The following is a 15,890-nucleotide window of genomic DNA, read 5'->3' as shown; positions in this document are numbered from 1 at the left end:
CCCTTGCCTATGTCGTTGGTGCCAACATGCACCACGACAACTGGATCCACCCCAGCTGGGGCCAAAAGCTTGTCCACACGATCTGGAAGGTCTCCTACCTGGGCACCAGGCAGGCAAGACACCGTACGGGACCCTCTATCACGCGTGCACACATAACTGTCTACTCCCCTAATAATTGAATCCCCCACTACCACAACCTCCCTCTTTCTGGGGGGAGGGGGCTCCTCAGTGCCCAAGGGCCCACCTGCTTCCCCAGTCCCTTCCGGCTCTAAAGCTGGAAGCACCTGAAACCTGTTAGACACAGACACCTCAGGTGATGCCGCCTCTGTAACGTGTGTACGCCTTTTCCTGCGTCTACGACCTACGGTCACCCAGCTCTCTCGACCTCTCTGCTCTTCATTCTCCCTCCCCCCCGTTAGTGGCGTACACACCGTCTCCCTAAACGGCGTATCAACTAGCTCATCTAACTCACTGTTGCATTGGATGCGAGCCAGTTGCTCCTCAAGGTCGCGAACCTTGACCATGAGTGAGTCCACTAGCTTACATCGCTCGCAGATGAAGTCCGACTGGACACTAACGTCCAGAAGGGCAAACATCTTGCAAACGCAACACTGAGCTGGCCCCATAATTAACTAACTCACTATGACCCCGTACTCCCAGCCCAGTAAATTTATATAGTGTATTTAACTATAAAGATTAATTTGCGTAACAATAAATGCAGTAACGTGCGGAGTACACTAAAATAAGTTATTACTTGTGTTAAAACGGAACTTAATTATTATTTTATTAAAAATTTTAAACCTGATAAACTTACTACTACTTACCAGAAGAACTTCTGCCTGAACCAAGTACGAACTAAAAACAAGGCGAAATCGAAGTTGCTCTTGGGAGGTCGAAAAACCACAAAAAACCCCTCACAGCAGGCTACTGCCGGAGCGGGAAAAAAGTGGAAAATGTCCTCCCGGCCCCGACTGGCGACCGAGCAAAGCTCAGGAGCAACTGTCCTTTTCCGACGCTTGGTAGCGATACCGACGTTAGATGTTATTAGTTATAATCGCCCCGCGGGTGTTTGTTACGGAGTTTAAACGCGGACAGAAAAACGCCGCGCACGCGACACCCGCAGCTCTCTGTCGGTAATAATCGCGCTGTTGATTAACAGACAGGACAGACAAGCACTCACGCTGACCGAAATAAGAACAATAAATAGAAATAAACAGCCACCCACGTAAACAGGTAAAGCACACAAACACTCAAAACACTCCAAAAAAAAAACAATCCCAAACAATCGCTGCAGCTCAACACCACTCTCTCGCAGCAATCCCAGCAATCCTCGCAGCAATCCCAGCAATCCCTGCGCTCTCATCGCTGAGGTGACTTGTTTTGTGGTGGTTGTGGCAATGTGCTGTAACCTCTCTCTAAACCAGGGCCAGTGTGGTTAGCATGGCAATGTAAGTAAAACATGGTAAAGTTCATATTGCATTTTTATTCTGAGCTTCCAATTTGTTTTTTTATACCTTAATTAACTTAGTCAATGAAAATTAAGAATAATATTACAGCAATAGCAAATCTTAATCGACAGGCATATGGTATAGCCACTTACATTTCGAGCATCAGCAAGGAGTTTGTATGAGCTATTTTAAAGTAGGAACCTATTTAGGAGGGGGATTTCGAGCGCACGAGGACATGTAATTGGTACACCAGCATATACTTCCGTCGGGATTGAAATGGTCGGAATGTAGTATGCCTGCTGTGGGGAGATGCTACTGATTTATATTTAACATGTCCTGTAAGTAATATATTTTACTCCATTTAAAATCATACCTTTACTAAATTTCAATTTTGATTTTTTTCCAAATATCTGCGCAACTATTATAAATAAGCACAAAGTCGTGTGCTGATTTTTATGATGCTAGAATATCATATTATTTCTGTTGACATTTTAGGGAATAAGTAATAAATGATTTCGATACTTTTCTCGTCTGCTTGTTTGCACGAAGAATGTAATTTAGTTTGGCAACAGATACAGTGAAGACGTTAAATGCAATCATGGAACCAGCATGTCGCAAAGACAAGCAAAAACAAAAGGACACATCAAACCGGGGAGACAGATCTAAACAGAAGTCGGCCCAGCAGGAACTGAAACAGCGGCAGCGAGCTGAGGTTGCGTCATTATTCCATATTACTATACATTAGTTTGCAACGTTGGTTTTTAATATTTACTTAATACTAGCCAAAATTAGACTGATTTTTATGTAAGAAAATCTTTTCTTTAATGTAAAAGTGTTGTTTTATGTGTTTCAGATATATGCTTTAAACAAAGTGATGACGGACCTTGAGCAGCAGCAGTTTGAAACCTTCTGCAAACAGATGCAAGGTCCTGCAGAATGAGGTTTTTTAATCAGACACGGACAAGAACACCATGAAAGATCAGCATTGTGAATTGCATGTACATGCAACAATACAAGTCAAGCTTCAGTTAAAATGTTACCAAACTTCATATGCTTTGTTGTGGAATATGTATTATTATGTAGTACAAACGAAAGTGTGCTGTCAAATAAACCAATTTTTATGATTTTTCCAAAACCAGTTGCTTTTTTCCCCTTTTTTGGAAGCCTAAACATTCATACGCTTTTAGATCGGTCTTTAATACATATAATAAATAAGGTTCTGTACCAGCCACATAAAACTCAGGATTGTGTCTGGTTTTCATTCCACCTGATTTCTCTTATTTGGTTTAGCACAGCCCTTACAAAAAAGTACTATGGTGTTATCATCAAAGTAATAGCATATAGTAGTGCTGACATGGTAAAACATTGTAATTTGGCCACCTATATACCATAGTATACTACATAGAATTACAGTGTATAAAATACAGTGGTAATCTGTTAAGTTTTTTGTATTTTACCATGGTAATAACATGTTTTAAAATGTACTACACTATGGTAATAAGCTTATTTTATATGTTTACCGTAGTATTGTAATGATACAGCACTGTAATTGACAGGGTTCTTGCAGGTTTCAGTAAGTTAAATTTAAGACCTTTTTAAGACCATTATGAGTCAAATTTACGACCAACACGATGCATTACTAGAAACATTCAAATGATACCAGAAATTCTCATATTTTATGTCAATCATATCCTTAGCCCAACATCCACATATCATATGTGTTTACAAAGTGCGTTTTAATAAGTTCACGTGTTTAAAGCATGTGGGAGTGGTATTTTAAGGCTTAAACTATAAAAAAGTTTATGTATATGGTCTTTCTATATCGTGGATTTTCACCTATCGCTGATGGGTCTGGAACGTAACTTCCGCGATAGGTGGGTGATCCGGACCCACCAGCGATAGGTGAAAATCCGCAATATACTGTATACTGTATAGTTGCTTGTAATAATTACGAGCAATGACATTGGTAGAGTCAGTATATCTACTATTCTTTTACAAAATGGCACACCCCAGATGTTCAGACAAACCATTGTGTGAGTACTTTTACTTAAAAAAATACTTTAAAGTAAATTTAAAAGTACTTAGTACGTTCACTTAAGTCAGATTGTTGATGTAGCACTTCTACTTTTACTTTAGTACATATTTTGCAGGATATTTGTACTTTTACTTAAGTACTAAGCTTCAGTACTTCCTCCACCACTGTCAGCACCACACTGGTCCATACAGACCAGTGGGAGTTTTTTTCCAGTGGTTGGAGTGCCAATCCTGCCACAAAATTTCCCTGTAAGTTGGAGGACCTATTTATAGGACTGGATGTAGATTATCATCATACCTAGCACAAAGTAGTTGCAGGTTAAGGGCCTTGCTCAAAGGCCTAATGGAGTAGGATCACTCCTAAAGTATAAAGTAAGGAGGAAAAGGGCTTTGTTTCAGAAATGGGAAATAACTGATGATGACAGAATAAAGCAAGAGTATCTAAATCTACTGGCTGAATTAAAAAATGACATTAGACGAGCTAAAAGGAATGTCGAAAGGAAGATCGCATTGGAGGCTAAGGATGACGTTAAAAGTTTCTTCCAGTATTTTAACTCTATAAGAGCTCTAAAAGCTGAAATTACTAATCTACAGGATAGTAAGGGTCTTATAATTGAAAACGACATTGACATAGTAAATGAGTTCAGTGATAGTTTTGCACGGGATTTCACTGTTGAGGACACTAGTAACTTACCAGTTCTTATTACTAATCCAACATCGTCTATAAGTAATATACACTCACCTAAAGGATTATTAGGAACACCATACTAATACAGTGTTTGACCCCCTTTCGCCTTCAGAACTGCCTTAATTCTACGTGGCATTGATTCAACAAGGTGCTGAAAGCATTCTTTTTGAAATGTTGGCCCATATTGATAGGATAGCATCTTGCAGTTGATGGAGATTTGTGGGATGCACATCCAGGGCACAAAGCTCCCGTTCCACCACATCCCAAAGATGCTCTATTGGGTTGAGATCTGGTGACTGTGGGGGCCATTTTAGTACAGTGAACTCATTGTCATGTTCAAGAAACCAATTTGAAATGATTCGAGCTTTGTGACATGGTGCATTATCCTGCTGGAAGTAGCCATCAGAGGATGGGTACATGGTGGTCTTAAAGGGATGGACATGGTCAGACTCAGAAACAATGCTCAGGTAGGCCGTGGCATTTAAACGATGCCCAATTGGCACTAAGGGGCCTAAAGTGTGCCAAGAAAACATCCCCCACACCATTACACCACCACCACCAGCCTGCACAGTGGTAACAAGGCATGATGGATCCATGTTCTCATTCTGTTTACGTCAAATTCTGACTCTACCATTTGAATGTCTCAACAGAAATCGAGACTCATCAGACCAGGCAACATTTTTCCAGTCTTCAACTGTCCAATTTTGGTGAGCTCGTGCAAATTGTAGCCTCTTTTTCCTATTTGTAGTGGAGATGAGTGGTACCCGGTGGGGTCTTCTGCTGTTGTAGCCCATCCGCCTCAAGGTTGTGCGTGTTGTGGTTTCACAAATGCTTTGCTGCATACCTCGGTTGTAACGAGTGGTTATTTCAGTCAAAGTTGCTCTTCTATCAACTTGAATCAGTCGGCCCATTCTCCTCTGACCTCTAGCATCAACAAGGCATTTTCGCCCACAGGACTGCCTGTCAGGGTCAGTATCCATCCCTTTGTGTTTTTTCCCCATGTTGGCCAGTAGACGTTGCTTGTCATCCTGCTTCCCACCTCCCTCACGTAGCCTTTAGCCTAGTGTGTTTCCTTCTTCCTGACTGTCGCATAGCTCAATGAGTTAAGTGTGTGCCTTAGACTGTAATCCAACAGTCATGGGTTTGAAGCTGGCCAGAGGCCAGCCTCATCTGTTTATTTCTATTAATTGGTTTTCTGTTTCCAGTGCTTATTTTCTATTTTGTATCCCTGTCATTGGTTTGTCTTGGTTGTCCTATTTATATTTTTATGCCATGTTACTTATCCTAATTTAGTATTCCCAGTGTGTGGCTAATGTTTCTTAGTTTCAGTGTTTGTTAGAGTTCCCTAGTCGTGTGCTTGTTAGTGACAGTCACTCCACCTGTTGCTCATTGTACCTGTGCCTTCCTTGATAGGTTAATTTAATTATGATTTACACCTGTTCCTTGTTTGCCCTGGATTTCTCACTCCATTCCTTAGTCAGACATTGTGCTTATGCTACCACATGTTGTTACTCTGCCTGTTTCCCTAGTTCTGTTCCCTGTGTTGCCCGGTTACCTTTGTAGGTCTATTTACTGTATGGTTCTGTTAGTTTTCCTCTGTTTAGTTCTAACTCCTCACTGTCCTTTTGTTTTGTTGTTTGCCCTTTCTGTTAAGTTTTGTTTAATAAACCCCTCTGTGCGAGCTGCTCAGTGGATTATTATCTTTTCCCTGCCTTCGCCATGCTTTGCTATGACACAAGCTTTGGAACTCTGTTTTTACTTGCACTTGTTTACTCACATTCTTAGTGCAGGACTATGGGTAGTCACTTAATTTTTGTAAGCTGGAATGTCAAAGGTTTAAATCATCCTGTAAAAAGAAGGAAGGTGCTCTCACATAAAACAGTATGAAGCGGCTGTTGTCTTTCTGCAAGAAACGCACATTCACGGATCGGATAACTCTCGCCTCATGACCTGGTGAGACGGGCAGCATTTCCATTCCACTTTTCAGGCTAAGGCCAGGGGGGTATTCCAGAAAGCTTGGTTAACTTACCATTTGGTAAATCTTAACCTCTGGGTTGATATACGCCAAACCCGCATACCATGAATATGTCGGTTCAAAAACACCTGAGAAGAGTAAGTTCAATCAACCTCCTATTGGTTACCCAGAGTTAAGGCGCGTGCACCGTGCATAAATAAAGACGTTTTCAATTGATCGCCGATTTCACGAGTCAGAATGGAAAATCAAAGTGAAAAAAAGAGAGCGGCATACTTCACAGAGGCGGAGTTGGAAGTTTTAATGCACGCATATGACGAATTCAAGCCAATAATAATGAAAAAAAGCAATACGGCTGCATCGGCTAAAGAAAGAGTTGGCTTGGCAAAAAATAACGGACAGAGTAAATGCGTGTGTATTAAATTGCAAATTTGACATCGCCTCCCCTTTTATTATAATGAAAAATAATTAAACACGTAACCCTTCCGCATCCTTTTGACTGTTAAATCACTATGAAAGCATTTACTTTTTCTGCCATTCATTTCTTTAGGTTAAAATAACAATGTGTATCGACTAGGAATATATGGTTTCTTATTTAATAAGGTGTAATCCTTCTGGAGCCAGAAGAACTTTGAGCCAAGTCAAAATGAAACACAAAAACATTCTGCAAAAAGGTAATTGATTACACGATCACTTAACTATTTATTAAACACGATTTAGTAGGCCTATATTCCTTCTGTCATGTAGCTAATAGAAAAAAGGCTGAAGCCCGTCTAACTGGCGGGGGCCCACCACCACCTCCCCTCACCCCATCTGAGGGCAACCAGTGGTAACCAGCATTGTACTGTCCTGTAATGATTACCTATAGTTAGTGGAAAAAAGTAATGAGTTTGATGATTTTAACAAGGCAAAAAATTAAGGATACAAAATCAAGTTACCTGCACATTGATACTATGAATAGATTTCCTACGCTATCTCGCTGTACTTGTATAGTGACAATAAAGACATCTATCTATCTATCTATCTATCTATCTATCAACATAGTCTCCCTCATTTATTGAAGGACCTTTAATAGGAATGTAGGTGCCATCATTGCACCCAATTATGAATGAATGAACGAATGCCTTTTATTGTCACTATACATGTATTACAAATTACATTTGGAAACCCTGAAATAGAAAGTCATATATGGAAGTATCAAGTGTGTGTGTGTGCAGGATGAATACATGTAGGCTATAGATATAAATAGTATGACTACATATTAAATATGCATCATAGATTTTACTACAAAGGACAAACTTACCACTCTGTGGAATTCCTCTTCAATAACACGCAGAGCTTTATGGACAGGGAACTGTACAAACGTGTGTAAGAAGCGTTAAGTACCAGACATACTGTGCGAACGGCTCTACACACAGTTGCCTTTCCTACATGCTCTGCGTCGCCCATATTGCACAAAAAATGCCCTGACGCAAAAAACCGAAGCGCTGTGTACAGAATGTTTTCTATGCTAAGCGCAGACCCGCGGTTTGGGTTTGTGACATTTGCAATATGCGGTTTCAAGAGATGTTAAGTAAATGAACGATTCTTTTGAAAACTGATAACGCTTTTTCAAATAATCATTAGGAAATGAAAAGATATCAATACGTGGTCTTATAACTCTCTCCCGGCGAAAAAAACCTCGTATAATTTATGCCTCCACGTCCACAGGATCGTCATCAAAAGGGCACGCCATGCTCAGTAACCTTCTGCAACAAACTGACCCTGGAACATAACCTGCTACTGAGCAGGTTATCTTCAGAGAGTAAGCTGCTATGGTTACGTACATACCCAGAAAGTTAACCTCCGTTTTTGGAACCGAAAGTTGAGGTTATCCACTAACTTACCCTTAAACTTACCCGGGTATGTCACATAACCTGCTTTCTGGAATACCCCCCAGAGGTGTTTCGATTCTAATTGACCAAAATATTCCCTTTCAGAAACATAATGTAATTTCTGATATTAACAGCCGGTATGTTTTTGTTTCTGGAAAACTCTACAACACAATAGTAGTTTTAGCCAATATATATGCCCCCAATACTGATAATGTAGATTTTTTTGAGCGTGTTTTTTCATTACTGCCTGATCTGAGCTCATATTTTCTCATACTTGATAGAGATCTTAACTGCTGGTTGGACTCTGTGTTAAACCGGTCTTCTTCTAACCCCAGCACTATCAGTAAATCTGCCTCTTTCATTCAATCCTTTTTATGTAACTGTGGTGTTTCTGATGTTTGACACTGTTTACATCCTAACGGAAGAGAGTACTCTTTGTTTTTTTCACAGGTCCACCATACTTATTCTAGGATTGATTATTTTCTCATTGATAATCGGTTGACCTTGTGGGTCCGATCATGTGATTACCAGAGCATATCATGCCCCTGTTGTATTACCAATGACTTTTCCTGATGTTCCTCAATTCAGATGACACTGGCGCTTTAATTCAACTCTCCTGGCTGATGAAAACTTCCTAAAATTCATGAAAGAACAAATAACCCTGTTTTTCCAAACAAATACCACATTTGTTTGGAAATTAGCCTAATAATTTGGGATACACTGAAAGCCTTTCTCAGGGGACAAATTATTTCCTATACTGCGAACATGAAGAGAAAGGCCTGTATAGAATGACTCAAATTAGTTAGACAAATTAAAGAATTAGATCTGCTCTATGCTAAGGCCAAGAATCCAGACTTGTATAAGTGCGTGGAGCTTCAGACTAAATTTGATCTCCTCTCAACACACTCAGTTGAACGTCAGCTTCTGAAGTGCAAGAGTTTGTTTTATATTCATAGCAACAAATTTGGTAAGATGCTAGCCAATCAGCTGAGAGGCTATCATGCAAAGCAACATATCACAAAAATTTAAATGGCTAATGGTAATGTTAATTACCATTAGCCATTAATTAGTATCATTAATTTTTCTAAAATTAATTATACGTTTAGGGCTTTTTACTCTCAACTTTATACTTCTGAACTTCCACAAGAAAACACCCTAATGGATAACTTTTTAAAGCCTTTGAACATGCCTATGCTTTCTTCTGATTGTAAAAATAGATTAGACAAACCCATAACGCAGGAGGAATTGGGCGCAGCTATTTCTTCACTGCAGTCTGGAAAATCTCCTGGACCTGACGGTTTTCCTGCAGAATTTTTCAAAGCATTTTCGTCATTGCTTTTACCTCAATTGTGTTTAACCCTCTCCGATTCATTGAAGTGCGGTAAACTTCCCCTATCTTTTTACAAGGTGTTAGGAATGGCTGAGGCCCGAGGCTTCAGGAACCAGGGAAGGCCATGGAGCTCCAAAACATACAAAACTTTATTGTCCTTGCTCACCAAAATTGCACAAATACAAGTATTAACAATAACAAAAAAAAGAAGTAATCATCAGACAGGCTATACCCTAGCAGACCCTGGATCCATAACAACCCCTCTAGCCCATTCTCCAGGGTTTATATAGATTTTAACCCCTCCCCTTAGGACAACTAATCTAACAATTATCATCCTCAATACAACACATCCCACATACACAATTCTAAAATATACTATCCAAAACCACAATTTTATTCAAATTTATTCATAAAACCAACAAAGGCTAAAATATCAATGTGCAAAAATCCCCTCCCCAACCACTTGGTTTAACCCAACAAATTGTGAACACCCTTCCCCTCCCCAATCACACAATTGTCATGGTAACACCCAGCTGGACAATCCTGGATTGAATCCATATCTATTTCAAGGTAGAAGGAAAATACCAAAATGTAATTAAGATATCCGCATCATGATCATCACTATGTTTAACTTAATTGGGCAACATTTTATAAACATAACATGCGGTAACTTAAAAATACTGTCATGATCCAATCCGTGACACAAGGCAAGTATCACTCTTGTCCCAAAGAAAGGTAAAGATCCAGTGGAATGTTTGTCTTATAGGCCAATTTATGTATTTCAATGGATAAGGCTTTTATATTTGTGTCCTAATACCTCAGTTTTTACTAATTCCTTACAGTCGCAACCCTTCAACCTCCGACATGGAACCCGCTAAGGGTGCCCTTTAAGTCCTCTACTTATCAATCTGGCTATAGAGCCACTTGCTATTGAACTCTGCAGTTGCGGGGAATTCACTGGGATCTGGAGTAGAGGAGTTGAGCATAAAGTATCCCTGTACACAGATGATTTATTGATTTTTATTTCAAACCTCAAAATATCTATACCATCTATGTTGTCTGTATTTAATCAATTTGGTCAGTTTTCAGGATACAAACTAAACCTGCATAAAAGTGAGCTGTTTCCTGTGGACGGAGGAACACCAATGTATGACTATTCTACTGTCCTGTTTAAAATAGCAGAAAATCAATTTACATATCTAGGTGTAACAGTTACGAGGAAGAACAATTATTAAAGCGAACTTTCTTCCTTTATTAAATAATAAACAATAGTGCTTGTCACAGTGATCCCCTCTTTCTACCCCTCTGGTGGGAAGAATTAACTCAATCAAAATGAACATACAAAAATTTAGGGAGTATCTCTTCCAATTTATACTGACCTTTATCCCTAAATCCTTCTTTGACTCTTTAGATTCGATTATATAATCTTATACACTCACCTAAAGGATTATTAGGAACACCATACTAATACGGTGTTTGACCCCCTTTCGCCTTCAGAACTGCCTTAATTCTATGTGGCATTGATTCAACAAGGAGCTGAAAGCATTCTTTAGAAATGTTGGCCCATATTGATAGGATAGCATCTTGCAGTTGATAGAGATTTGTGGGATGCACATCCAGGGCACGAAGCTCCCGTTCCACCACATCCCAAAGATGCTCTATTGGGTTGAGATCTGGTGACTGTGGGGGCCATTTTAGTACAGTGAACTCATTGTCATGTTCAAGAAACCAATTTGAAATGATTCGAGCTTTGTGACATGGTGCATTATCCTGCTGGAAGTAGCCATCAGAGGATGGGTACATGGTGGTCATAAAGGGATGGACATGGTCAGAAACAATGCTCAGGTAGGCTGTGGCATTTAAACGATGCCCAATTGGCACTAAGGGGCCTAAAGTGTGCCAAGAAAACATCCCCCACACCATTACACCACCACCACCAGCCTGCACAGTGGTAACAAGGCATGATGGATCCATGTTCTCATTCTGTTTACGTCAAATTCTGACTCTACCATTTGAATGTCTCAACAGAAATCGAGACTCATCAGACCAGGCAACATTTTTCCAGTCCTCAACTGTCCAATTTTGGTGAGCTCGTGCAAATTGTAGCCTCTTTTTCCTATTTGTAGTGGAGATTAGTGGTACCCGGTGGGGTCTTCTGCTGTTGTAGCCCATCCGCCTCAAGGTTGTGCGTGTTGTGGTTTCACAAATGCTTTGCTGCATACCTCGGTTGTAACGAGTGGTTATTTCAGTCAAAGTTGCTCTTCTATCAGCTTGAATCAGTCGGCCCATTCTCCTCTGACCTCTAGCATCAACAAGGCATTTTCGCCCACAGGACTGCCGCATACTGGATGTTTTTCCCTTTGCACACCATTCTTTGTAAACCCTAGAAATGGTTGTGCGTGAAAATCCCAGTAACTGAGCAGATTGTGAAATACTCAGACCGGTCCGTCTGGCACCAACAACCATGCCACGCTCAAAATTGCTTAAATCACCTTTCTTTCCCATTCTGACATTCAGTTTGGAGTTCAGGAGATTGTCTTGACCAGGACCACACCCCTAAATGCATTGAAGCAACTGCCATGTGATTGGTTGATTAGATAATTGCATTAATGAGAAATTGAACAGGTGTTCCTAATAATCCTTTAGGTGAGTGTATATACTGTATAACTGAAGCTGATGTTTTGCAAAGCCTAGCTAAGCTCAAAATAAATAAATCACAGGGCCCTGATGGCATCTTACCTATAGTGTTAAAAGAGATGAGGGATATTATTTGCCGACCCTTAACTTTACTGTTTCAAAAATCCTTATCTGAAGGTGTGGTACCTTCTGATTGGAAGCATGCCAACATAACGCCCATTTTCAAAAAAGGGGATAGAAGTAATTTGTCAAACTATAGGCCAATCAGTCTAACTTGTATAACTGGTAAAGTTATGGAGGCTATAATCAAAGAGAAAATGGTAGATTACCTGGACTCAAATAACATTTTGAGGGATAGCCAGCATGGATTTAGCAGAGGTAGATCCTGTTTAACAAATCTGTTGGATCATCTACTTAGATTTCCAAATGGCTTTTGATGTTGTCCCCCACAAGAGGCTCTCACTTAAACTCAAAGCGACAGGTATTTTAGGAACTGTAGCGACCTGGATTGATAACTGGTTAACGGATAGGAAGCAGCGAGTAGTTATAAGAGGCTCAATGTCACAGTGGGCCTGCGTTCATAGTGGGGTACCGCAGGGTTCAATTTTAGGACCACTATTGTCCTAATTTACACTGAACAAAAATATAAACGCAACACTCTTGTTTTTGCTCCCATTTTTCATGAGCTGAACTCAAACATCGGAAAATTTTTCTACATACACAAAAGACCCATTTCTCTCAAATATTGTTCACAAATCTGTCTAAATCTGTGTTAGTGAGCACTTCTCCTTTGCCAAGACAATCCATCCCACCTCACAGGTGTGGCATGTCAAGGTGCTGATTAGACAGCATCAATATTGCACAGGTGTGCCTTAGACTGCCCACAATAAAAGGCCACTCTGAAATGTGCACAGTTTTGCTTTATGGGGGGGTGGTGGGGCAGAAAACCCCTCACGCAGGGCAACACATCTCCGTCACATAGAGTTGATCAGGTTGTTGATTGTGGCCTGTGGAATGTCGGTCCACTCCTCTTCAATAGCTGTGCGAAGTTGCTGAATATTGGCAGGAACTGGAACACGCTGTCGTATACGCCGATCCAGAGCATCCCAAACATGCTCAATGGGTGACATGTCTGGTGAGTATGCTGGCCATGCAAGAACTGGGATGTTTTCAGCTTCCAGGAATTGTATACAGATCCTTGCAATATGGGGCCGTGTGTTATCATGCTGCAACATGAGGTGATGGTCGTGGATGAATGGCACAACAATGGGCCTCAGGATCTCGTCACGGTACCTCTGTGCATTCAAAATGCCATCAATAAAATGCACCTTTGTTCGTTGTCCATAACATACGCCTGCCCATACCAGAACCCCACCACCACCATAGGCCACTCGATCCACAACGTTGACATCAGCAAACCGCTCACCCACACGACGCCACACAAGCTGTCTGCCATCTGCCCTAAACAGTGAAAACCGGGACTCATCTGTGAACAGAACGCCTCTCCAACGTGCCAAATGCCATCGAATGTGAGTGTTTGCCCACTCAAGTCGGTTACGACGACGAACTGCAGTCAGGTCCAGACCCCGATGAGGACGACGAGCATGCAGATGAGCTTCCCTGAGAAGGTTTCTGACAGTTTGTGCAGAAATTCTTTGGTTATGCAAACCGATTGTTGCTGCAGCTGTCCGGGTGGCTGGTCTCAGGCGATCCTGGAGGTGAACATGCTGGATGTGAAGGTCCTGGGCTGGTGTGGTTACACGTGGTCTGCGGTTGTGAGGCCGGTTGGATGTACTGCCAAATTCTCTGAAATGCCTTTGGAGACGGCTTATGGTAGAGAAATGAACATTCATTTCATGGGCAACAGCTCTGGTAGACATTCCTGCAGTCAGCATGCCAATTGCACGCTCCCTCAAAGGTTGCGACATCTGTGGCATTGTGCTGTTTGATCAAACTGCACATTTCAGGGTGGCCTTTTATTGTGGGCAGTCTAAGGCACACCTGTGCAATATGGATGCTGTCTAATCAGCACCTTGATATGCCACACCTGTGAGGTGGGATGGATTACCTTGGCAAAGGAGAAATGCTCACTAACACAGATTTAGACAGATTTGTGAACAATATTTGAGAGAAATGGGTCTTTTGTGTATGTAGAAAATTTTTCCTATGTTTGAGTTCAGCTCATGAAAAATTGGAGCAAAAACAACAGTGTTGCATTTATATTTTTGTTCAGTGTACATAAATGATATAGACACCAATATATACAGTAAACTGGTGAAATTTGCAGATGACACCAAGGTGGGTGGTGTAGCAGATACTGAACTAGTGGCTCAGCAGCTACAGCGGGATCTTAATTTAATTAGTGACTGGGCTGACACCTGGCAGATGAAATTTAACATAGACAAATGTAAGGTACTCCATGTAGGGAGCAGAAATATAAAGTACAGGTATTTTATGGGACCTACTGAAATAAAGGTAGCTCATTATGAGAAAGACCTTGGTGTGTATGTTGATGCTTCCATGTCTCATTCTCGCCAGTGCGGGGAAGCAATAAAAAAGGCCAATAGGATGTTGGGGTATATCTCTAGGTGTGTGGAGTTTAAGTCAAGGGAGGTAATGCTAAGATTATACAATTCCTTGGTGAGGCCTCACCTAGAATATTGTGTGCAGGTTTGGTCACCATATCTTAAAAAGGACATAGCGGCCTTAGAAAAGGTGCAGCGTAGGGCCACAAGAATGATTCCTGGTCTTAGAGGAATGTCATATGAGGAAAGGTTATTTGAGCTAAATCTGTTCAGCCTCAAGCAAAGGAGACTGAGGGGGGACATGAACCCGGTCTATAAGATTCTAACAGGTTTGGATACTGTTCAACCGAATAGTTAAATTAGTTCAAATACAAGAACTCGTGGCCATAGGTGGAAATTAGTGGGAGAACATTTCAAACTGGATTTAAGGAAGCACTTCTTTACACAGCATGTAGTCAGAGTATGGAATAGTCTTCCTGATAACGTAGTGCAAGCTGAATCCTTGGGTTCCTTTAAATCAGAGCTAGATAAGATTTTAACAACTCTGAGCTATTAGTTAAGTTCTCCCCAAGTGAGCTCGATGGGCTGAATGGCCTCCTCTCATTTGTATAGTTCTTATGTTCTTATTCACAGGATTCAAACCAGCAACCTTCCAATTGTTGGTACAGAGCCCTAGCCTCAAAGCCACTACTCTGCCTATGTCCTTAATTAAACACTACATGAAACTCTTGTTTGAAAGATTACTAGGAAAAAAAAGACAGGTGCTGAATGTGAACTTGTGATAACACTAGGAAGTCTGTGTTGTACAAGAATGTTAGTTCCTTTAGATACATTTTTCAGAAGAAAAAAGTGTATTTACACATTTATTACATTATAAATAATTTTATGCATTGTGAGTAGCTCAGTGGGCTAAGCCTCTGTGCTTATGTTCAGAAGATTGCCAGTCTGAACCCCAACCTTGGCAGAAAAGTCACATGTGTGTGGGTCCTTAGGCAAGGCCCTTAACTCCCAGCTGGGTGCTGCATGCTGGTGATCCTGCACCCCCCTTGCCTTCACCTCTATCTGTGTCTTATGGGACAGGTGCAAAGAGAATTTCCCCATAAGGATTAATAATGTTTTTTGTTGAGTATTTATATTCATTATAAAGCTTTTCTTTGTTATAAAATAATACATTTTCCAATATGGTATTCAAGTATGGTATGAACACTGTCTGCCAAAGTCACAGTGCTTGGATATTCCTAGTCTTTGAATTAACTCTCCTCAATTCAACTTTCATCTTTTTCTGTTCAGGCTTTGGCAAAGCAAAGGTTTTTGCAGTAACTAAGAAATTTCTACTTGACAGATTGCATGCAACACATTTGAAGACATTAATTTTGCTTTTC

General features: G+C 40.7%; 1 protein-coding gene across 3 annotated transcripts; it reads left to right on the top strand.

The window, feature by feature from the left end:
* The first annotated feature begins 1,661 nt into the window (after positions 1 to 1,661).
* LOC111834471 (small vasohibin-binding protein) lies at positions 1,662 to 2,583 on the top strand. 3 transcript variants are annotated; one of them, XM_023793796.2, is made up of 3 exons: positions 1,662 to 1,786; positions 1,998 to 2,160; positions 2,302 to 2,583. In XM_023793796.2, the coding sequence occupies exons 2-3, from the start codon at positions 2,047 to 2,049 to the stop codon at positions 2,386 to 2,388; spliced, it is 201 nt and encodes a 66-aa protein (XP_023649564.1). In that variant the 5' UTR covers positions 1,662 to 1,786; positions 1,998 to 2,046; the 3' UTR covers positions 2,389 to 2,583. The 3 variants fall into 3 exon arrangements, with proteins under 3 accessions (XP_023649564.1, XP_023649562.1, XP_023649565.1); XM_023793794.2 differs by having other exon boundaries at positions 1,688 to 1,786; positions 2,021 to 2,160; XM_023793797.2 differs by having other exon boundaries at positions 1,713 to 1,786; positions 1,944 to 2,160.
* The last annotated feature ends 13,307 nt before the right edge of the window (positions 2,584 to 15,890 follow it).

This window comes from Paramormyrops kingsleyae, unplaced genomic scaffold (genome assembly GCF_048594095.1).
Source record: "Paramormyrops kingsleyae isolate MSU_618 unplaced genomic scaffold, PKINGS_0.4 ups97, whole genome shotgun sequence".
Taxonomy (NCBI): Eukaryota; Metazoa; Chordata; class Actinopteri; order Osteoglossiformes; family Mormyridae; genus Paramormyrops; species Paramormyrops kingsleyae.
This window is presented reverse-complemented; position numbering and strand designations above follow the sequence as displayed.